This window comes from Anneissia japonica, unplaced genomic scaffold (genome assembly GCF_011630105.1).
Source record: "Anneissia japonica isolate Jap-2015-1 unplaced genomic scaffold, ASM1163010v1 scaffold2392_len1475705_cov187, whole genome shotgun sequence".
Lineage (NCBI taxonomy): Eukaryota > Metazoa > Echinodermata > Crinoidea > Comatulida > Comatulidae > Anneissia > Anneissia japonica.
In genome coordinates, this window is record NW_022751777.1 from 1,370,680 (window position 1) to 1,393,934 (window position 23,255).

Genomic DNA, 23,255 nt, shown 5'->3' on the forward strand with positions numbered 1-23,255 from the left:
GTGATTAAAGTGTGAGCCCACATTAATTCTGCCTATTCATGGATATGTCACTAACACAAAGACTGACAGTGACACACCAATGTTTTAACAGTACAGTCCTCCTAACCTGAACACAGATTTGGCCGACAACCATTCCAGATTTCAGGAGAGAATGTAACGCACAATGTTCAGATATGCTCAATTAAATTAAAATTACATCATTACGTTCTACATCATTCGCTAATCGAAAGCTCCCTAATGTAATGGTTAGAAATTTGGTATCATAATGCTCCAGAGGACACAAAATGCCCAGAAACTGTATTAAATAAATAGTCTCAAAATATAGACTGATTCAAATGGATTGAACCTTGAGATATTTTTCATCAGTTTCAGATACAGTTTGGTAAAATAATCAGGCTTCATCATGTGATTACTTGGGAATAAATCTTTAATGTTGTTAGAAATTACTTAGCGGCAGATCATGGTGGTGGAGTGGAGGTAGGGTCGTTTGAGAGTGGGGGGGGGGTTTGCCCTCGAATGGCCTTTGGAATTGCAATTATTGCTATTCTAAACAAGTGATATACTACATTCTCCCTCTAGTTTTGTTTTTGGATCTGCCCATGTGGTATATATATACTGTATATTTAATTATGAGCTTCATTGTTTAGATTGTTGCCTGATGGATATATTAAAGATAGGACAAAGTATATGCTTCATGTGATTACATACTGATTCACTCTTCAGCTATTTTATATTCATGTTGCTTCATCATCAGATGTAGAATTAGAAACATAATTATTTTATATTAGCTTTGCTGTGTGTTTATAAGTAGTTTCTCCAAATAGGTAAAAGTAATATATTTTGTAGTAGCTGCAGTATGTTCCATCGAAATAATCTAATGTTGGTATTTAATATTCAAACAATTAGTTTAATTGAATCCTAATCTGATTTATTCATTAATTAATGAATTTTGTTAATAATTATGATTGATATAAAAAATATTTTTCCATTTCAAATTGAAATTGGAATTATGATTTATTGTTATTTTAATTGTTTTTTTACTATTATTAATTTTATTATTTAAAACTTTAATTTATATTATTGGAGAATATTAAATTATTTTCTAATAATAATGAATGAGTAATTTAAAAGTTAAATTAATATGATTATTTATATGATTCTTGCTAGTTGCTGTTTAATTTTGTTGTGTTTCACTGTTGATAACATTTGTGTTTAGAATACTCTGCTATTTTTATGTAATTTGTTATGTTTTTTTATGTTCTTTTACATTTGTTGTTATGCTTTGGGTATGCTATTATGATTTCTATAATAGTGAATGCATTTGTCCTTGTTTTAGCATCTGCTTTCGTAAATCTGCAGTCTCACAACAATCCTTAACAATGAATTGGAAATGCAGGTGCCTTAGCACCCTCAAGTTTTCAATTTTCTGCTTGAGCAGGGGTAACATAGTGTGGAGTAGTGTTCTGCAATCTCTACTCAAATTTCAAAGTTGACCAGTGTTGTCATAACACTAATGCGGGGCAATCAGTATTTTTATCTGTCAGATTTAACATTGCTTGATTAGACATTGTCTGATACGTTTATGCTTGTTTCAGATCTGTGTATCTTTTTGTCAGTTCAAAGTTGGACAATGCTGTGCTTTAGCAGACAAATGTATTAAAACATTAAAACATGTCTGACAGACAAAAATCTGCCCATCTTTAAGCTTTGTATACACTATCAAATTTTCCTTGACAATAAAAATTTCTGTGTGCCCATATAGTTATAATGTGCCTATATATTGGTCATGATGCGATGTCATTATGACCATATTTAGGTATGTTTTTTTAAATAAAATTTGCAGATTGTTGAAGGCAGATTTACAATGCAGTTTTAATACTTAACAATAGAGATAGTTGTACTTAATATGTGCCTTACTACGTAATCCTACCAAGAGCAGAATGCTTTAACTAATGCTATGTTTATGATGCATTTGAGTGTGAAGGGTATAAGTTGATATCCATGAAATCTTTACATCTATGAAAACTTACTTTCAGCATACCATCTGCCTCAAATAAAGAGTACACTCAGAGTGTTAATTTTGTAGTCAGTGATTTAAAAAGACAGCTTTAAAAACAATTTGCTGATGATAAAGCTCAAGTAACACAAACTTCCAGAAAATAAGTGTCACTCTCTCTATTTGCGCATGTATACATAGATATTCCACTTACGGAAGTATGCTGGGCTGCAATAGTTTCCACATTTGGTTTACACTTAATTTTCAGTATAAATTATCACCAAATATATTTCATACAATCATTATATTTACTTACTTGTCCACATTTTCCCTTGTTGGAGATCTGCATCTAGACTTCCACTTATTTTGGTCTTTTGCTACATCACCTGCTTCCTTCCATTAGGGTCCCATCTGATCCAGCTGTGCCAATACTGTCCTCTGCCAGATGGTCTACGATCGTCCTCTTTTCCTTGACAAAACAGAAGTCCATCTTAAGATCATTGTTTAAATATACTAATTCATAAGCATATAAATGAATGTTATAATATTCTTTTCTAATTTTTTTCCCTTGTCATGTATTTGACTACAGTCAGCCGAACTAATAGTCTAGAGGATCAGGCAAGAAAGAAGTCTAGCTCTACACTACCCAATTACAATTCATTGCCCCGTAAAGGTTCGGACGCCCCATCCAGCTTGAAGCGTAGTAGCTCCGATCGGAGAAGTTTCTATCGTGGTGATGATGAAATGACCAATCTAAACTCATTTAAACCTGTGACGTTGACAGTTTCAAGCTTTTTCAAGCAGGTAATAATTGATTAGTCAATTAATATTAATAAACTTTATTTCATATTTTTCATATGAACAATTTGGTGATGGTCTCTTTCTGAGAAGTCTCCAAAGTTGTAAGATTGTTAAGGCTGCTGTATGTTTAAACTCCATAACTTCATTACAAAATGTCGGATTTAAATTATCCTTTTACCATTTTATAACCTTCATTTTACCTTAACCCTCTGTATTAATATTTATTTATTTTTTTTTTTTGCGAGGAGTGACTGGTTTGGCTTGTCTTTGCCACATATAAGTAATGAAACATATTTTGTTTATTTGTAATATTAAAGTAAGTATATGAATTTTTACCCAAAATTTGATACTTATAAATCCTCCCACATTTTGTTCTTCTCTCTCTTTTACAGGAAGGGGATAAATTGAGTGATGATGACCTTTACAAATTTCTAGCTGACCTGAAAAGACCAACTTCAATATTGAAGAGACTCAAATGCATTCCAGGTAAGGACTGTCAATTTGTAATCACTGATCACCACAAATATAGTCTTAATAATTTTTGAATTTCACTCCTTTAAACTGAAAAAATATTTTATGTTCTATCCAGCTTGATCTTTTCATTTGTGTATTCTTTTGATTGGATATTCAGGTAGTTTGAAGCTGGATATTTCAAAACTCCAAGAGATGTCATCATACTGCTTGACCCCTGACCTTTACCAAGTGAAACCATATCCAGATCTACGAACACGTCCTACAAGGGAAATACAAGAGTTTCCATCTAGGGATGTTTATGTACCAAACAATGTTTACAGGTAGGAATGTCTTATGGTAAGATGCTAAAGTCATAACTTGGTGGCAACAGTGGTTATATGCGATAATAAAGCAACATCTACTCAGACTTAATAAGGATAAGGAGAGTAATGCACAGTAATAGGCAAATGCATGACGTAATTGGAGTGCTTCTGCTGAAAGGCACATAATTCATTTTGTATAATGTTGGTTGAAATGCCAGTGAACTGTACCAAATCGATTGGTAATCGAGATTATTGCCTTAACGTTTTGTTAATGTTCCAAAAGATACTGGCCACCAAATTTTGAGATTTTTCTAGAAACCTTAGGCCTAAGTTCCTTCCTACCTACCTATAGCCTATTTAGGTATACACGGGAGTCTGTGAGTGTGACGCACTACGATTTGTAGGCTAGCTTAAATTTCATGAAGGATCACTTGCATTCCAAAGCCTAAAATGCAGAGAATGCTAGAATAAGTATATATAAACACTGTTTTGAACTATTATGTTGCCTTTTCACGTTAACAGTGAGTGGTTGTTTTTACAACCATAACATTACTTTTTCCTATACTTTCGCACTGTAAGTTATACATCACATGACCACTACTGTTTTCAGGTCGCTGATCGTGTTTATTGCATGTTTTCATTCTCTTCTGTTGTACAGGAACATCATATATGTGTACCCATTGAGTTTGAACTTCTCTGGTCGTACTGGCTCAGCAAGGAACATAGCCATCAAGGTGCAGCTACTCAAGGGTTCTGGTGAAGATGACTGCATTCCTTTTCAGGTATGGACAAATATCTTAGTTAGCATGACTGAATAATATATACTGTAAAGGGTGTTAAAATGTTAATTATGTTTAATTTTGAAAACATTGTAGGTGTTATTAAAAATCTACTATTAAACCTTGAATCAAAGCCCTGGGCAGATTTGTATGACTGTTGGATAGGCTTCTTTTTGAGACTTGTTTTGCAAAGTACAGAGGGGGCTCCTTTTCAAGAAGAATGCTGTAAATTTTGTGAATTACTACTCTAAACAGGACTAATCCTGAATACATTTACAACATCAGAGATAACATTACTTTATATAATAGAGTGTATTAAATCGCATAATCTTCTGAATAAACCAAGTGTGTTTTTCACTGTTTATTCCTATTTCTTATGTACAGTATTATTTAGGCCTATTTTACTATCACAAAAAGAATCCCATACTCTCTTGAAAAGAAGCCCATGGGCTTCTTTATGAGATGGACTTGTTTTTAAGATTACTTTTGCAATAATAATAATAGATGGATTTACATAGCAAAAATAAACGAGGTCTCTATGCGCTCGAGACTAAATGTTACACTTTTCCATAACTTTCTCCTCCCCTGAGGGTCACTTCATGTCCTCTGCAGCCAGTAAACTGGTGCAACTTCATCTGTCCACGACGGGCCGAGTGAACCAGTATACCGGATTAACCCCCTACTCATCTCGAAAGATGTACTGGATTCTTTAAAGTGGACATGAGCATTTGTTTACGCTGGGCCTACGGTTTATAATCCTTATCCGAGAAGACTTGTTCCACCACCAAAACTATAGGAGCAAACCCATGCCGATATTGTTGATTATGATCAGGGTGCCCCTGCCACTCGGCCATTTGGCTCGCTCAGGATGGGGGTGGGGGCTTCATTTTGGGATGGGCTTCTCAAGATTAAGCCTCATAGGGCTTCTGTTCGAGCTTTGACAGTTGTCATTAACAATCTAAAATTTAAAAAACATTTTGTGATACATTTTTCATATTCAAGGTGATTGCTTTAAATATAACATTCATCTTTTTGTTTAAATTGAGATTACAAATATTTTACTTCAAAATGATGTTGAAATGCTATTCACTTTTGTCTGTAGTGTATCTTTGGTAAATCAAGCGGCCCTGAGTTGGTCCATGAAATGTACACATCTGTAACGTACCACAACAAGACACCCGACTTTTACGAAGAGATCAAAATACGCCTACCACCGAGCCTAGAAGACTCAAACCACCTATTATTTACAATGTACCATATCAGCTGTCAGAAGAAACAGGATAACACACAAGTAGAAACACCAATAGGATACACTGTAAGTTGCATTAAACCAATGAGTGTAGTTCCAATCCCAGAGACAATTAGATGCATATAATCTTACATTGTGTGTTGAGCTGCACAGTAGGTAAAATCAAAACTGTATCTCTGGGCCAAGTTCTTAGCCAGCAAGACATCCACAAGACAAGACCAACAATTATTTATGACGGCCACTTTACCGTGATTGGCTTGTATGACTTGGTCTACTCAGCTCAGCCTAGTCTAGTCGGGCCTGGTCAACCTTTAGCAAATACCACCCACCAATGCCCGAGGCCTCGCCCCTCGTCTGTTGCTATGCGACAAGTCATTGTCTTCCATTTTGGACAGCCTATTTCTTTTTTTGGGCTAAAGCCCTACTCTGGGCTTACAGGCTGGAGGTCCTCTTTTTTGTTTCCATGCCGTTTGAGCTGTAATGTGTAATAGTGTTGGGTGTAGGGGTGTTGCAAACTCCTGTCCTAAAATCTGTTTGCTTCTCCGCATATGCCAGCATCCATTTGTATTTATCGATAGAGAGAAACAAGGACACGTGAGCAGCTTGCATGGCGAAGGTTGAGCTGTAGCTTTGTAGTTAAGAATCCCAGAGTCCTGTGTTCACTAATTAAGTGCTTGTTTTTCCTGTCTTTAGATTTTTTTTATATCAATAAACATGTGTTTATTTTTAATAGGAAACATACATTTTTGGTGTAAATTAAACAAAGTATATTTATTATACTTTGTAATTAAAAGTAATTATTAATATTAAATGATTTTTAACATGTATTTAGTGATTTATCAAATGTTTTGATCTATTTAATGTTTCTTGCAGTGGCTACCAATCTACCGTAATCATAGATTGCAGACTGGTGATTTCCACTTACCTGTGTCCGTTGAGAAACTACCAAAGGCCTACTCCATGCTGTCTGCAGATGTAAGTTTCTTTCAATCTGTCATTTTCTATCATAATCTATTTTGTGAACACCTACCTAGATAAACTGACTAATTGCCACTGTTCCTTTCAGAACACCCCTATTACCTTATTTTACTTGTATATTACAGACTCAGTTACCTTACATGAAGTGGATTGATGGACAGAAAGCAATTTTTAATGTGTCAGTGAAGGCAGTCTCTGCAATCCACACACAGGTGAGAAATATATGTATTACCTCATCAGCTGGTAATTAAGATTGACTTATGAGATTATTAGATTAAATAATTAATATATGTATTTTTATTTTCAAATGTAAAATAATTAACAAACAAAGATAGAATCCTTTAATGAGGTTATAGCAAATAATATAAAATTAATTTGAATAAAACATAAAACTAAGCACCACAAACAAATATTGATATTAACCTACCAGTACTAATAGCAGTTGTGTAGTGGTTGCGGTTCTGCATCTCAACATTTAGGTTGGAGATTCCATCCCTCGCTGTGCATTTTGCCTGTGTCCTTAGGCAAATCACTTTACCAGCTGTTGCCTCTCCACCCAAGAGTACAAGTGGGTACCTAGTAGGTGCAAAATAAGCTGATTACAGCTGCAATGTTATGGAATTCTCCCGGCAGCTAAGTATGTGTTCCATATGTGCTTGATCCAGTGACTCTTGGTAATAATGTGAAGTACTTAAAGGCCTTGTTGGTATTAAGTGCTATATAAGTATTATTATTAAAAGCAAATTGAGGAAAAATAATGAATATGCTAACAATCATCAACGAAACATGCACTTTAACTATTTATAAAAATATGACTAATAATAATGATTAATATTAGATGTATTTTCTGTTAAATAATACTTGCAAAAAGTGTTGTGATTTTGAATAATAGAAGTAATAGAAGTATGATTGCATTTTTCAATAGGATGAAAAGTTGGATCAGTTCCTCTGGCTGTGTCACTCCATTGAGGCAGGCATCATTCCCAAATCAATCCCAAATGAACGTATGGAGTTTGAACTTAACAAGAGCGTGCTTTCCATCTCTGAGGCTCTTGCGGAGCCCTTGGTCCAATTCCTGCATCTGCTTCTGGATAAACTCTTTCTTATGATGGTCAAATCACCAGTTCTTTCCGGTCAATTGGGTAGGCATGTTACGTGTATAGACATTAGCAGGCTTCTTATTTCATACATGTAGTAACTGTGTCAGAGGTCAAAGCATGTGAATGATTGTACAGCTTATGATATAATGAATGGAGAATACTATAGTTGAAAGCTGTTTGGAACATCGGGAATGGTTTGGTTGTAACTTCAATCCCTCAATGTGCATTTCACTTCTGTTCTTTAGCAAAGTATTTTTATCTGCATTCTCCACCCAGAAGTATAAATGGGTATCTGGTGGGATTGTTAGAGACTGCGCCGATACAAGGATATATAAGACCTTTGTATCTGCAGTCAAACGACCATGCTTTGGATATTCGCTGATTACTATCTGTAGCATTGGCAAATAATTTTCCAGAGAGCTGATTATGCTTTATTTTGCTTCTTTTTTTTTTTCAGTGAACATGAGTTCCAACTGTTTTGAGTCTTTAGCTTATATTGTGGATAGAATACATAACCTACTGGATAAAAGTCAGGATAACCATGGCCGTAACAGTCTACTAGCTGCCTACATCCAGTATGTCTTCAAGCCCCCTGAAGATGTACCAAGACCAGCAGGTAAGATAATAAATCTTAACTTGATAGATGTCCAGAGCTCTCAACATCATTCTGTAAAGATAAAGAGTCTGAGCGACCCGTAACACAAGTGAAAGGAAATTTGTACATGCTTAACAAAGATAAAAGATATTTTAATATAATAAAAAAAATTAATTAATTAATTAATAAATATTAAAATATTTCGAGCATTAAAGAACAGTGGTAGATCCAGGAATTAAAAATAGAGGGGGTACAGGGAGGGACTTTCACAGGTAGAAGGTCCACCCAGCTCAGCTCTGTGTTTGTTAAAAAGTTATGATTAGGGCGCGTCTAGATGGTAGGAAATGGCACTCTCAGACTTATATATCGGTATCTTTATTCAAAAACCACACAATCAAAAATACAAGTGGCAGGCAAAATGCTGAATTGAGGTATTTGTTAATAACATTTCGTTTAAAAACTGTACACATCCAAAATGACAAGAAAAACATTTTTAAAACATAATATTAAATAGGAAAGAAGCCAAAGTGATTAAAAAGAAAACTTTTAATTTAATTTATATTTATTTTTCCATTTTTTTGTTTTTTTATTTTGAAAAAACTTAGTCCCACTGAAAATATAGTGCCACCCAAAAAATCAATTAAAAAAATCTCAAAAATTGATATTGTAGTGTAATTCATTTCTTAAAACAAATAAGAATTTTTTAAAAATGCATACATAGGGATGTCTCCATCAGGCAGTTACAGCAGCTTGAAGAAGTCTCACAGTATGACCTTAAAGTCATCGACTGGGAACCGCAACACCTACGGAGGCATAAGCAGTGTGCCACAGTCACCCGATGACGAGGTCAGCGGTATTATGCACACTAAAATCTCCCCTGATCGTTATGGTTCAGCAAAAGCTGTACAGCAGAATGCTGAAACAGGAATGGGTAATGTTCCCGTACGGGGATTAGGAGGGCGCTCTCCTCCACGAAAGGTGAGGAAAATGATTTGTCAATTTCATAATCTTTCAAAATCAAATACAAATGCTTATATTCTGTGTGTGTGCATATGTATATATATATAATATATTGATGATTTTTTTGTGAGAATTACATTAATTTTTGGTACATCTGCACACTTGTTTTGGTTTTTTTTCTTCTATGTTGGTGTTAAGCGCCTCAAGGTTGTGTCAACGTGAGGCACTATATAAATCTAGAATTATTATTATTATTAATTACAAATTACAAAGTTATTTAGAGAAAAGAAAACAAAATGGTCAAGACCAATGTTTGTGTTCCCTCTATAATTAAAATTTGTTATTGTATTTGTTGAGATGGACAATTTTAATGACTGGATTTTGGTGGTTTATTTAACTAACACATTCAATTCAATTTTTTTGTAAGTGGCGAATCACCTTTTATAAAAAAATTAAAAAAAAAAAGATTATTTAAATTTTGTCTTTCTTAATTGTGTCGTATTCCTAATACTGTTCCTTCATTTTTATATTTTGATTAACCATGATGGAGACAAGTGGCCTAACAGCTGTGAACCCCCACTAAGGGGGCTCAGGACATTCAGCTGTATTTTTTTCTGTCTACTGCCCTCAAGCAGTAGACACTTTGCTATCTTGGTCAATCCGGAAGTTTAAAGTTGACATTATGTCACATTCGGGATGTGTGATATGACGTGATTTTACTACTAACCGTAAACTCGGTCATGTGTGGTACGATGCATTGCTAGCCAATTTTTTTTTTTTTTTTCTACCGAACTTTGTGGTTTTGGAGTTGAGGCTAGCTTATTAACAATATCAATCATCAGTGAGTCTGCACAAATTGGAAAGCTCAGATAATAATAAAAAGCACCGTTTCTATTAAATTTGGCAGTAGACACGCGCTCCCGCTGGGAGCGTATTTTTTATTTTTTTTTGGCCTCAATCAGCCTCTTTAATTAGTGGAATGTATTAGTGGAATGTAGCTTTGCCCATACTCCACTTAGTTCTAAAACCAGCCTCAGGGTATAGTAGGGCCCAAAAAAAAGCCTTTAGCCAGGGGCCTCATGCATCTTTGTTATACCTCTGTTAAAGATACAGCAACCTGTATTTTAATAAAATACAGTAACTAAGTAATTACTTTTGTTATATTTTGTTTGTTTTCCAGTTGGTCCATGAACAGTTGGCTCTCCAGCTAGGCATCTGCAATGGCAGATCCAAGGACTTCGCTCTCAAGCATACTTGGTTTTTCTTGGATCTTATGGTAAGCACATTGTACAATCAATCAATCAATCAATCTATCAGTCAATCACTGATATGACATTTATTTAATTAAAGAACAGTGGTAGATCCAGGAATTAAAAATAGAGAGGGTACAGGGAGGGACTTTCACAAGTAGAGGGTCCACCCAGCTCAGCTCCGTGTTTGTTAAAAAGTTATGATTAGGGCACGTCTAGATGGCCGGAAATGGCACTCTCAGACTTATATATCGGTATCTTTATTCAAAAACCCCACAATCAAAAATACAAATGTGAGGTCTCGCCACAAAATGAGTCATGGTTAGAAATTTAAAAATTGAGTTTATATTATATTTGGGTAGATCACATTATAAGCTTTCATTTGGTCTTTGAATGGCTTCCCTACTATAAGTAAATCCAGAGATGTGAGCATTTAAAGTTTAGGTGTATAAGAACCACATTTTGAGAAAATCAGCCTCAAAGATAAACTAACCTGTACAAATAATATGACTAGCATACTTGGTTTTTCTTGGATCTTATGGTAAGCACATTGTACAAGCAATCAATCAATCAATCTATCAATCAATCAATCACTGATATGACATTTATTCAATTAATTTTATTTAATTAATGTTTTTATTAGAGTTCAAATATATATAAACATCAAGTTTTTCTTGAATGTTTGTAGAAAATATTACCTTTCCTTTTTTTTAATTAAAAAGTTTAATAAGCATGCACCATACACATTATTTTGAATACTTAATGTAAGTTGTTACTAGTAAGTATTACTGGTATACGACAAGCAAAGACTCCTTTTGATGCAATGAGAGAGGAAGGAGTCATGAAGCAATCTATAGTCCCACAATCGCACTAGCTGTAGCAGTGCTACAGTACCCAAACAATCCCAATATTGTAGATGTCAGTAATGGCAGCAATCAAACTTCAGTAGAAAAAACATTTCTTTTTTTCAGAAACGTAATCGTGAAAAACATCTGTAATGTAGGTTCCTACAACAATCTTTATTTCCGCGTAAAGTTTCATTTCAATCCAGCTATGGTCGCAGAGCCTTTATCGGACTATTTTTTTTTATAATCACACATTATATTATGATTATTTTTATAATTTGTTTCAGGTTAAAAGCATGGCTCAATTTTATTACTCAGAGGAGTATCAACTGAAGGATGTCCCACGAAAGGAACGTTTTTCTGACAGTTTTGATTCTGATATTGAAGCCATTGTTGTAATGGTCGCTACAGAGGTCCTTGCAAGACATACAAAGGTATTGATCCGCCTTTCAGGGATAAGTATTTTTAATTGCTTAGTCGGTATACGGATTATGACCCAGGTCCATGAACTAAATCCACCAATCTCTGCTTTTGAGCTCCTATGTGTAGCTCTAGGAGTACCCTGCTGATTGATTAATTAATAGATCTTTTTTTGTATGGGCAACCATTGGGGCCAATATACTCTACGGCCTCTGTTAATTAATAGCCATCACCAATACAAAGGACTGTATTTACCAATAATAGGACACGTTGTATAGATGGCGTGGTCGGTTAACAATGTGTTCTCTTGAAATAAATATCGTGAGTTCGAATCGCGTCTTGGTATTCAATTTTTATTTTTTTATTTTTTTTTATTTGAAGACATTACATTCTTTTTCAATTTTAAGACATTTTAATTTTGTACAAGTGAATATTCTTATTTTACTCTTATTTTTCATGTTTAGGAATTTCTAAGTTCAGTTAAACTAGCAGTTTAATATTATATTTATAAATCTTTATAAAATATAAAAATCAAATTTTTCTTAACAACTGAAATTGTGCCGGGAATGGGGCTTAAAATTGCAAGAGAATAATATTTATAGATTTTTACTAGCTAGACAGAACTTGGGAAATATTTTTACTGTATTATTTTGTGTTTGTTATTAGGAAACAAGGGCCATGGGTCTGTTGAATGTTCATCTGGCATTTTTCCTGCAAGATCTCTTTACACTGATGGACAGAGGATTTGTCTTCAAGCAGATTCAGTGTTATTGTAAAATGGTGGGTAGAATTTTTTTTTTTTTTCAATTGGAAGTTAACTTACTATTCCATCTGTAAAATTCAATATTAAAGTCAGGCTCTGGAGAAAAAAAATAATTCCTTTAAGACATTGATGGGGTGTTTGGTGAAATACTTGGAAATGTTTGATAAGATAAATATTTTTCATATTTTAAAACTGGGGAAACTACTTTTTTTCTCCTGAGCTTGGCTCGAAATTGTCTACTTTGTTAAGTAAACTAAATTATTAGCATTCAAATTACTCTCAAAAAGGCACCTTTCGCGAGGCTGTGAAGTACTGGGGTGGGTCTAGATATTTTAAAACTGGTGAAACTACTTTTTTCTCCTGAGTTTGGCTCAAAATTGTCTAGTTTGTTAAGTAAACTAAATTATTAGCATTCAAATTACTCTCAAAAAGGCACCTTTCGCGAGACTGTGAAGTACTGGGGTGGGTCTAGATATTTGCATGAGGGGGTGCAGAAAGAAAGAAACTCATGTATGAATAACATAAGTTTAAATGAGCTTTCGAACCGTCTTCTGTCTTGTCACTCTCCCATCTTTCAAGAGACTTAAAAGCTAACAATAATGTTAGCCTAAAAATTATTCTCATAAATGACCATCACCGCTACGAAAAATCCAAATTTCACATGTAACAGAATATTCTAAAGCATAATATTGAATACTGCTACGTCTTTAACTATAATTTTAGAAAGACCTTAGCAAATGAAAGTCAAATTACCTTTAAAATAAGAACATGAACCAATAATAAATTTGTTCGTAATATTAAAGCAGGTAAGATAGGCATACTGGTAAAGAATATGGTAAAAAATGCATTATACAATACATGCTAAAATGTCAATGGATGTAGACACCCCTTATTTATCATGTATTGACTTATTTTAATGATTAATATGGCCAGTTAATTATATTTTTATTCCATTATTTAGTGGAATATACACGTTTGTATCAGCCGCAATCACTGAAGTGATACGTTCCACTTACCTATACTCTGCTGCTCCTTTCCCTAATAAATGACATATGAATATTGAAGTTCCTAGTAATCAATTTATAGATTTTTGTAGTGAAAGGTCTGTAAATCAGGGAAAACATATTGGGTTTGATCTGTGTTACATTGTAAATAACTAATTTAATCATTTTCAATTTATTTATTTAATGTTTTGATTGAATTTTTGAGGTTGTTTATCATGTCATATATGGGCTTAATGATGTCATATCACAGAAAATATATAGGCATGATTATGTCAAATATGTTTAAATGTTGTGCAAAATTTATTTGCTTTTTAATTAATTTTTATGTTTTTGGTTTTTTTTTTTTTAGCTTGCTGAGAGATTGGTTACATTGACAGATCCAACTCCCCTAGCGCAGATTAAGCTTGAATTCTTGCGTATAGTATGCAGCCATGAACACTACGTCACCCTCAACCTCCCGCTCTGCCCCTCCCTCATCACAGCCCCACCCTCTCCAACACTCTCCATCGCAAGTACCTTATCTTTCTGCTCGGTGTCTTCTTTCTTTCCTTTTGGAGACATGCATAGTAACACGAAAGCCGAACTTTCTTACGAGTTCCGACAACGTCATTTCCTGACAGGGCTTGTTTTGTCAGACCTGTCGGCGATGCTGTTAACCAAGTAAGTGGCTTGGGGAATTTTGAATTTTTTTTTTTCACCCGGGAATCTGAGATTGGGGACAATTATTTTAACCACCAGGCTGCACTTGCTCTCATATTTAATGTAAAGCATATTATAGATATTTGATTTTTGTTATTACTAGTCTCCCCCTACTGGGACCAGGGTTTCCATGTCTTTACCAGCTTTGGTCTCTAATTAGAATAATAGCGATAACGACATTTGTTAAGTTGAGAACACAGAAAGTGGTCTTTAGTTGGAGGTGGTCTTTAATTGGAAGGAGACCTATATCTTTTTTTTCCTACATTGTTTTTTACTCTGATGTTTCTTGTCTCTTTATTTCAATTTAAATTCTAACTGTGTTCCCAGGGCCTCAAGGGCGACCAGTCTTTTTGACTGATTAGACCACCTTGGATAAATATTGTTGTGAATATATAAGTGCTATCAATGATGATTTATTTTGAATTAATAATTATAATTAATTTTTTTATCTTACAGCAATAATAATAATCATCGTCAAGCAATAGACATCGTTGCCAACCTTCTTGCCTCACATGATTGTGATCCTCGTTACAAAGATGTCACGACACGTATGCGTGTTGCCTCACTCTACCTCCCACTACTGGACATTATCATGGATGCCATCCCACAATTCAACTGTACCAATGCTAATCCAAAACAACGACCGTCTTTCATGTTTGGAATGGCCGAGGAGGATGATGACAGTGTTGGGTTGGGCATCAATAAATCTGTTGCGTTGGCAATAGCAGGCACTAGTGTGGCAACAATGGCAGAGGATACGTCAATAGGCTCAGTACAGGTACAAAGCTTTTAGGGATCTTTCGATTGCACGACGATGGTGGGACGTAGAATGTAATGAAGTCACTTACACTCATCTGCGCATGCGAGAATGTTAAGTTCTCCTGGTAGCATGGATTCTAGAATGCAATGTGGCCAAATCTACGTATGCAGAGAATGTAGGATGCCTGATGGGATGGTCACGCATGAGTGATTCCTTCACGTCATCGCACAAATCGAAAGCTCCATATTTTATCCTCTTTCTCTGCACTTTTCCAGTTTGGTCAAGACAGTTTTCTTTGTCATGGCCATTAGCCTTGTATTGATTTTCCAACGTTTAAAGATATTTTATAAAGGAATTAAATGAATTAACTTGTTCAAGCCAGTCTCTGTAGGGAAAATAATAAGGCATAACAACTCTTTTGTCCATCTTTTCCCCCAGTTTTAAATATTCAAGATTATGTATCCCATTAACCATTTCCGAGTTGTACATAATATAAACTATTTTTTCCTCCAAAGACTGGCTTTCAAATTAATGTATTTTTAAACTAATCATGAGTTACTTTTTTTTCTATCAATTTGTTAAGCAAGAATTTTATTTATTTTTATTTTTTTGTAAACAAAAATTATAAAGTACTCTCTTTCATAGCATAGAGGCTTCTATAATAGACATATTCCGCTAGGTTGGTCATGTGACGTATCGTGGGTATCAATTGTAAACAGGCAGCGCGAGTGATGCTCGGTAATAGGTGTGTCTTCTTTGGAGTGTTTCTGCTGTAAAACACATATTTTATGTTGAATAATGTTGGTTGGAATGCAAGTAAACTATACCAAATTGATTGAAAAGTTGAACCTGAGAATTTTGCCGTAATGGGTTTGCTAATGCTCCAAAAGATACTGGCCTTAAACATTGAGATTTTTCGAGAAATGCTAGGCCTAGGCCCTTGCATATAGTGAATGGAAATATTAGAAACAAATGATTTTGGTGTCTTAAAAGTACAAATTCTTAACTTGCACCTAATTACCATCACTGGATTCTTATTTGTATTCCTGTTTTGCAGAGACAATCATCGAGTACGCGTATGACAGAAGAGTCCACAAAAGATCTGCTGTTGTGTGCCATGTGGGTAATGAAGAACGTGGAAGCCGCCTCACTTCAGAAGTGGTGGTCAGCACTGGGCGTGCAGCGTTTCATTCAAGTCCTTGATGTTCTTTTCTACTGTGCTTGTTGCTTTGAGTATAAGGTATTGTATGCACAACATGAATCTGGTATTGCCCTAATCAGAGCCCTCATCTTAAGAACCAGTCAGAACCTGATACTGTATAAGGAATGGCTCTCTAGTAAATAATTATATAAAATATATATGACCATTTTAGTAATATATAAGTGTTCTGGTAATTATACAATTTAAAATGTTATATATCATCAGGAATGTAGTTATACTGGGCAGAGGTGGGTGGGGCAACCCAGCCTTGAATTTTTCTACCCAGTCTAAAGTTAATATCATGGTCCTATACCCACCCTTATTAACACACATTTTCATCCTTAAAATCCACTCTTATAATAATAATAATTGTCAATTTATATAGCGCAAAATGTAAAATACCTCAATACTCTTATTATTTAGACTTATCCACCACCCTTAAAATGTCAATCACCCACCCTTGGTTTTCTACAGCTACAACCATGTACCATATAGATTGATTCTATGTTTGACTCCCAATGGAGTGGATTCATTGGGCTATCAATAAAAATTCCATTTATTTATATTCACTCTTTTCCCTCTTCCAATTTGGATGGAATGGTATATGTAAAATGATTTTCTGAATATACTCATATCAAAATCATTCAACAGGGACAATTAATATTGTACATTCATAAACTAACACGTTATTTAACATTTAAAATGTTTCTGTTTTTTTTTTAGGGTAAGACATCAATTATCAAGAAACTGTCGCGAACATCCATGAAGAAGACCAACGATATCAAACAGAGATTAGAAGATGCAATCCTGGGGTCTGCAAGTGCTAGAAGCGAGTTTATCATGCGGCGAAGTGGCATGTACTCCAGCCTAGGTAATCAATACAATGAGTTTCAAATACATTACTTGATAAATAACTGTAGCTAATTCAGAAACTATGTTTTTTTCAGATCACCAATGTTAGTTAATTTTGGGACTGGTTAATACTTGGAGAGGAGGTTGTTGGAGCAACGATTTTTTGGATAAGAACACTAACATTTTAGGCTAGTGATATGATATGATAACATATATCATAAGCATATACAGATTAAGTGCCTTGTTTAAGGACATAAGTGAAATGCACAGCATGGGATTACAATATAATGTTTTTATAAATATGATTATGGGATATTAAATAAAGATTTTAAAGCTATAAAATTCTATAAATCCAATAATTAATTTTTTTTAATGATAATGTGGAACTCAATTATTATATTTGCAAATAGTAAATCTTGTTTATTCTGCATTTATCTCTTCCAGACCGAACTGCCTCTGGTCCAGCCCTCGGCCAGTCAGAGCGAGTCAGATGGAGGAAAGATTTAACACATTTCAGGCAAACAAATGAAATACTTGAAAGGTAACATAAATCATTCAGATAAGAGATTAAAATGGCTAAAATTCTGGAACTTTCAGGGGGAATAGTTTTGTGGACCTCCACAATAATAAGTAAGGGAACACCCCAGACCTTCCCTCCTCAGACTATATGTCCCACCCCACTCTAACCTTGACTACTACTCTGACCCCTCAGCAAGAGAATTCTGTATCAGCCATTGGAATTGCTACTAAATATTGGTAAAACTTTAAAGCCAGGCTCCAGAGGAAAAAATAAATGTTTTGATATGTTGTAGGACTGACACAAAAAGGGAACGGTAAATGAATACTGGTGGAAAAGGGACAAAACAAACCTTTTTCGCCCAATTTGTAAAAATAAAAAAATCTGTATCTCATTACCATTGCTCTTCAGAGCCTGACTTTAACAAAAAATTGTTTACCTGAATCATCGACTATGAAGTTGTTTGCTAAGTTCTCTATCTAACATGACTTTTATAGTAAATCAAAGACTGAGCTTGAAGATGATGCTGTGTTGGAAGGTTGCTTGGCAACGGAGGTCAGTCTGACGATATTGGACACTCTGGAGCTCATCATTCAGGTTTATCAATACTCTTATTCTGATATCTAATGAATAAATAATGGATGTAAATGTTTAAAAAGGAATTAAATGATATTTATTTGTTTATTATGTTTTAATATGGTAATGTTTTGATTAAAGCTTTCATAGTGTTTCTTAATAAACAAGATCTCATAAATATTTTTTAATGTTGTAAATTTATGTTTTTTGTAGTCCATCCAAACCAAAGAGAACCTGTCAGGTGTTTTGAGTAGTGTAATGCAAGTCCTTCTTCACATGCTACAGTGCAATCAAAGTGTCGTTGTGCTTAAGAATGCCTTAGCAACACAGAGGTCATTAGTATTCAAAGTGAGTGTGGCATGATTTCCCGCACTCATGCGGGCAAGCAAAATCATCTTCTTTTTACTACTTTGACACTATGAACTCAGCATGTCATGATTATTACCATGTGCACAAAAAAATATAATGTTGTGTTGTTAAACAATGTTGTTAAAAAGCTGATTAAACCAGATTTTCCTTAAGTGGCCTCTCCTAATTTGGGATCTCTGTACAGGGATAATAGTATTCATAATATTAAAACCAAGTAAAAGTATACGTACTGCTACGTTTCGTTTCACTGTACAGGGATATTTTATTGTAAATTCACCACAAATCACAAGAAGTAATACAAGAATAATACAAACACACTTAGCGCATTTTATCTTCTAATATTTAATGTAATATTTTTAGTACCCTGGATTGCTTTTTGAAGATGAGACAGAACAGTGTGCTGACCTTTGCCTTCGAATCCTGAAGCATTGCAGCTCTTGCATCGATACTGTCCGTTCTCATGCCAGTGCCTCACTCTACCTGCTGATGCGACAGAATTTTGAAATCGGCAATGTAAGTTCCATTAATTAAGCAGTCAATCGGTTTATATTTATATAGTTGTCTCAATTTTGTAAATTACAGCAGAAGCTAGCTCACATTAATATTGTCAAGAAACTATAGTTAAGTTAAACCAATAGATGCTCCTTAAATCTTTCAACAACCATTTGAAATTTGCAAATTAAAGGAGCATTTAAATCTTGTGGCAAATAGGGAAGAACTTTTTTGTAACAAATGACATTGAATGTGTTACTAACTACATTGCATTTTTTTAACAGAACTTTGCAAGAGTGAAAATGCAAGTAACGATGTCATTATCCCACCTGGTTGGCACAGTAACCAATTTCCATGAGGGTTACCTGAGAAAATCATTGAAGACAATACTAATGTACGCTGATGAAGATATTGAACTGAAGGCGACCACTTTTCCTGAACAGGTAGGAAGGGAATTCCAAAAGTACTGTGAAAAAATGTTAAGAAACCCAGAAGCAAACTTGTATTCTTGTATTATAATCGTTTTAACATTTCAGAGGGATTTAATTTCCCAAAAAAACTTATTTTTGCAATAATAAATATAGAAAACAGTGATGAAAAGATGTCTTAATTTTTTTCATTGAACAATAGTAATAAAATCAAAATTTAAATTGCCACTATGCATTTTACATTATTACTCCCGGTCATTGGAGTTTATTAATAAATTTCTTTACACTTTTATAGGTGCATAATCTTGTCTTCAATCTTCACATGATTCTGTCAGACACTGTGAAGATGAAAGAGTTCAAAGAAGATCCTGAGATGCTTATGGACCTTATGTACAGAATAGCCAAAGGGTATGTAAGGGAGCAGCTTAGCTCGGTCAGCTGAACTGCTGGTAACCACTGTGTGTGCGCCAAACCATGAAAACCCTTTAAAAATCCTTCAGTACCTTCTTCAATTTCATCGCTGCTCTCTGTGTGTTTTAGCTGGAGGCCCAAAATAATAGTTATAATAACTTACCACCTTTTGGCGATTGGTCCCATGAGTAATATGGCCTATTTTTATATTTAAAAATGTAGTACAGTTTTAAAGAGAAGAGGTCATAGTCTTCTGGTGCCTAATTTACCAATAGAAGAACTCTACTAGAAATAGGTCTTTCAACTTTAGTAGTTCATTCGTGGTGTGTTTCACACAATACAGAACCAATTTCAAACCTTTGTCTGGTTTTGCCAACTGTTAAAAGCATCATAGGATTTGTATTTATTCTCCAATGAAAAAAATAATTATAATTACGATAGAGAATCATTTAATTGCCTAATGTACAATGAATTATATTTTATAACTATTTCTTAACCATCAGATACCAAGATTCCCCTGACCTACGTTTGACATGGCTTCAGAACATGGCAGGTCAGCACATGAGGCAGGGCAACCATGTCGAGTCAGCCATGTGCTTGATTCATTGTGCCGGGCTGGTCACTGAGTACCTACACATGCAGGAGGACAGGCCATACTTGCCTGTGGGCTGTGTAGCATTTGAGGTATGTGCAAAATATTTAGGCATCGTACTAATTATTTTTAATCTACCAACTCTGTGCGGACTCTAAATCTACTCTTGTTATCCTACTAAATGCAATACAGGATCATGAGTGACAAAAACCGAGGCAGGCAATCTGAGCATGCTGAACCAGATGATGATGATGATGACGATGCATTTATTGATTTTAAATCCAACCATGTACAATGAAATGTTACATGCTGATTTATCAGATTTTCTTCTTGTAGAAAATCTCTTCAAATGTTCTTGAAGAGAGTGCAGTGTCTGATGATGTTGTATCACCTGATGAAGAGGGAATTTGCTCTGGAAAATACTTCACTGAAAGTGGGTTGGTAGGTCTTCTAGAGCAGGCTGCTACTTTCTTCACCGAGGTAAGCGAATTTGTCATTCTCCATCAGGGAAATATTAAGGATTATGTATTTTTCTTTCAAGGTTTTTACTTCATTTTTAATTTGATTTCTTGATTTAAAATTTCAAGGTAATTTACAAAAAAGGTTAATGTACACCCAACAGAATACCTTTTTAGTTGGAGGAAGTACCATACAATGATATTTATTCTGTTTGTTAACATTTATTTAGGGTGGATTCTACGAAGTAGTTAATGAGGTGTATAAAGTCTTGATACCTATCCATGAAAACAACAGAAATTACAACCGACTCTCAACCATCCACAGCAAGCTATGCGATGCCTTTCACAAGATTGTTGAACTGGTAAGTCCCATTAACTACAGTCATAACTGAGGGTTAAAGTTACAATGGTTGAAAATACCTTGTTATTAAACAACACTTACCTTGAATAAAATGGATCAGTCCAGATGTTTCACTGAATTTTTACCTTAGGTCAAATGAGATTCAGTTGGAAAATAATGCGACAAGATTTAATAATTTGGAATTTTGGTTTGGTGTTATATGTGCTTTCCTTGAAAAATCATAGATTGAACCCTGAAAAATAATTGATTTTTTTCATTGCTTAAAAAGATTCTCTTACTAGTAATTTATAATTGTTTAAACACATAAAGAGTATATATACTGCATTGTAGTGGTGTCAGTTGATCAGTTAAGAAAGTATATATAATACATATACTCCAAGTATTGAAATACACGCCATCATGTTAATATTCAATATTTCAACAATTATTATGTCATCATCAGGAATGATGATGACATACGATGGTATGTATTTCAATACTTGGAGTATGTATTATCCTTTCTTATCTGTTTTTGATCAGTTAAATTACTGTAATGTATAGAATGGTTTTTTAAGATGATATACATTTCTCTTTTGAATAGGATAAAAAGAGAATGTTTGGCACTTACTTTCGTGTTGGCTACTACGGACCTAAGTTTGGGGATCTTGATGGCGAAGAATTTATCTACAAAGAACCCAAAATTACGAAGTTGCCTGAAATTGCCCACAGACTTCAGGTTAGTAGAATACATGAAAAGGCAATCAGGAAGACAGACAGCATGACATACCTAAAGACAGACAGACAGACACAACAACATACTATCAGTCATATCTTTTATTTTGTTCCGCTTTCCCATTCAGAATTTCTACGGTGAGCGGTTTGGAGAGGAAAATTTGGTAATGATGAAGGATTCACGTAAGGTAGACGTTAGGACTCTCGATCCTCTTAAAGCTTACATTCAGGTGACATACGTTGAGCCGTACTTTCAGGCATTCGAAAACGACTTCCGACGTACCCACTTTGACAAAAGCTACAACTTGCGTAAGTTTGCCACATCAACTCTATAATATAATAACTTTATTCATTCCACCACCTATGGTACAATTCCGAAACCAAGAAGGCAATGCCTGTAAGCAGGTCCGGTAGCTAACTTATAAATTAATGCCTTAAATAGACATCAAACAGATACAAACAGATACAAACATGTCCTTAATTCGCCTAACTCTCCTGAGAGGGTTATTCGAGGAGCTGAGTTATTGTTGTTGTTATTATAAAAGACCCGATTTCAATACTCGACATCGAGCCGGGTATCAAACCTGGGCCCTGGCATGCAAGAGGCAGGAACCATACCAATTATCCAAACGTTCAGCTCTTGACTGTATTGCAAAAATTAAGGGTTTTTCAAATTAATCTTTGTTTGCCCTAAATTTGTTGTTCTTTAATATAAACTATCATTTTTTTCAGGACGTTTCGTATTTGCAACACCATTTACTGAAGACGGTCGTGCTCATGGTGAGTTGCATGAACAGTATAAGCGCAAAACGATCCTAACAACATCTCATGCTTTTCCCTACGTCAAGACACGCTGCACTATCATACACAAAGAAGAGGTAAGACTAAGGAATTAATTTATATTCAAGTTCCCTCTCTTATTGAATGCATCAATCCTCCCAGTTATTGTTAGCCCCTTCCTCTTTGAATTTCTAATTACATCTCTTGTTTATTAGTGCATAGAGACCCAAGTACTTGGCATGATATTAATAACCTTTAACCTTTACTCTGTATAGTCTGAATACATTTAGGGGGATTGCCTCTTAAGGTATATTTATGTACTTGTGCCTATGATTATTTTTTAATGGATATTGTTTTGCGCTGTAATTATTATTTTGATAATTCTTCCAAAATAATGAATAGAATCATGATGACTGTGCTTTATTTTATTTATTTATATTCAGACAATTATTGTTGTATTTACTAACTATATAAGCCTATAAACTGTAATGGTATTATGATTTGTTGTTGTAAATAAGGCGAGACTTTTGCT

The 23,255-nt window shown here is 34.6% G+C and overlaps 1 protein-coding gene across 3 annotated transcripts in view; it reads left to right on the forward strand.

Annotated features, from left to right (window-relative positions):
* Window positions 1-23,255, forward strand: part of LOC117121823 (dedicator of cytokinesis protein 7-like) — a 36,072-nt gene that overhangs the window by 11,160 nt on the left and 1,657 nt on the right. For all 3 annotated transcript variants that reach the window (XM_033267187.1, XM_033267188.1, XM_033267189.1), the window contains 29 exons: window positions 2,586-2,800; window positions 3,190-3,283; window positions 3,429-3,591; window positions 4,232-4,355; window positions 5,455-5,667; window positions 6,475-6,576; window positions 6,705-6,791; window positions 7,505-7,721; window positions 8,137-8,295; window positions 8,996-9,252; window positions 10,415-10,510; window positions 11,617-11,763; window positions 12,416-12,529; window positions 13,866-14,176; window positions 14,672-14,993; window positions 16,033-16,215; window positions 16,900-17,047; window positions 17,473-17,569; window positions 18,043-18,142; window positions 18,335-18,469; window positions 18,851-19,003; window positions 19,267-19,425; window positions 19,706-19,818; window positions 20,325-20,505; window positions 20,750-20,893; window positions 21,102-21,233; window positions 21,813-21,947; window positions 22,072-22,252; window positions 22,676-22,821. In XM_033267187.1, coding sequence (XP_033123078.1) covers window positions 2,586-2,800; window positions 3,190-3,283; window positions 3,429-3,591; window positions 4,232-4,355; window positions 5,455-5,667; window positions 6,475-6,576; window positions 6,705-6,791; window positions 7,505-7,721; window positions 8,137-8,295; window positions 8,996-9,252; window positions 10,415-10,510; window positions 11,617-11,763; window positions 12,416-12,529; window positions 13,866-14,176; window positions 14,672-14,993; window positions 16,033-16,215; window positions 16,900-17,047; window positions 17,473-17,569; window positions 18,043-18,142; window positions 18,335-18,469; window positions 18,851-19,003; window positions 19,267-19,425; window positions 19,706-19,818; window positions 20,325-20,505; window positions 20,750-20,893; window positions 21,102-21,233; window positions 21,813-21,947; window positions 22,072-22,252; window positions 22,676-22,821 — 4,628 coding nt within the window. The remainder of the gene's footprint in view (window positions 1-2,585; window positions 2,801-3,189; window positions 3,284-3,428; window positions 3,592-4,231; window positions 4,356-5,454; window positions 5,668-6,474; window positions 6,577-6,704; window positions 6,792-7,504; window positions 7,722-8,136; window positions 8,296-8,995; window positions 9,253-10,414; window positions 10,511-11,616; window positions 11,764-12,415; window positions 12,530-13,865; window positions 14,177-14,671; window positions 14,994-16,032; window positions 16,216-16,899; window positions 17,048-17,472; window positions 17,570-18,042; window positions 18,143-18,334; window positions 18,470-18,850; window positions 19,004-19,266; window positions 19,426-19,705; window positions 19,819-20,324; window positions 20,506-20,749; window positions 20,894-21,101; window positions 21,234-21,812; window positions 21,948-22,071; window positions 22,253-22,675; window positions 22,822-23,255) is intronic.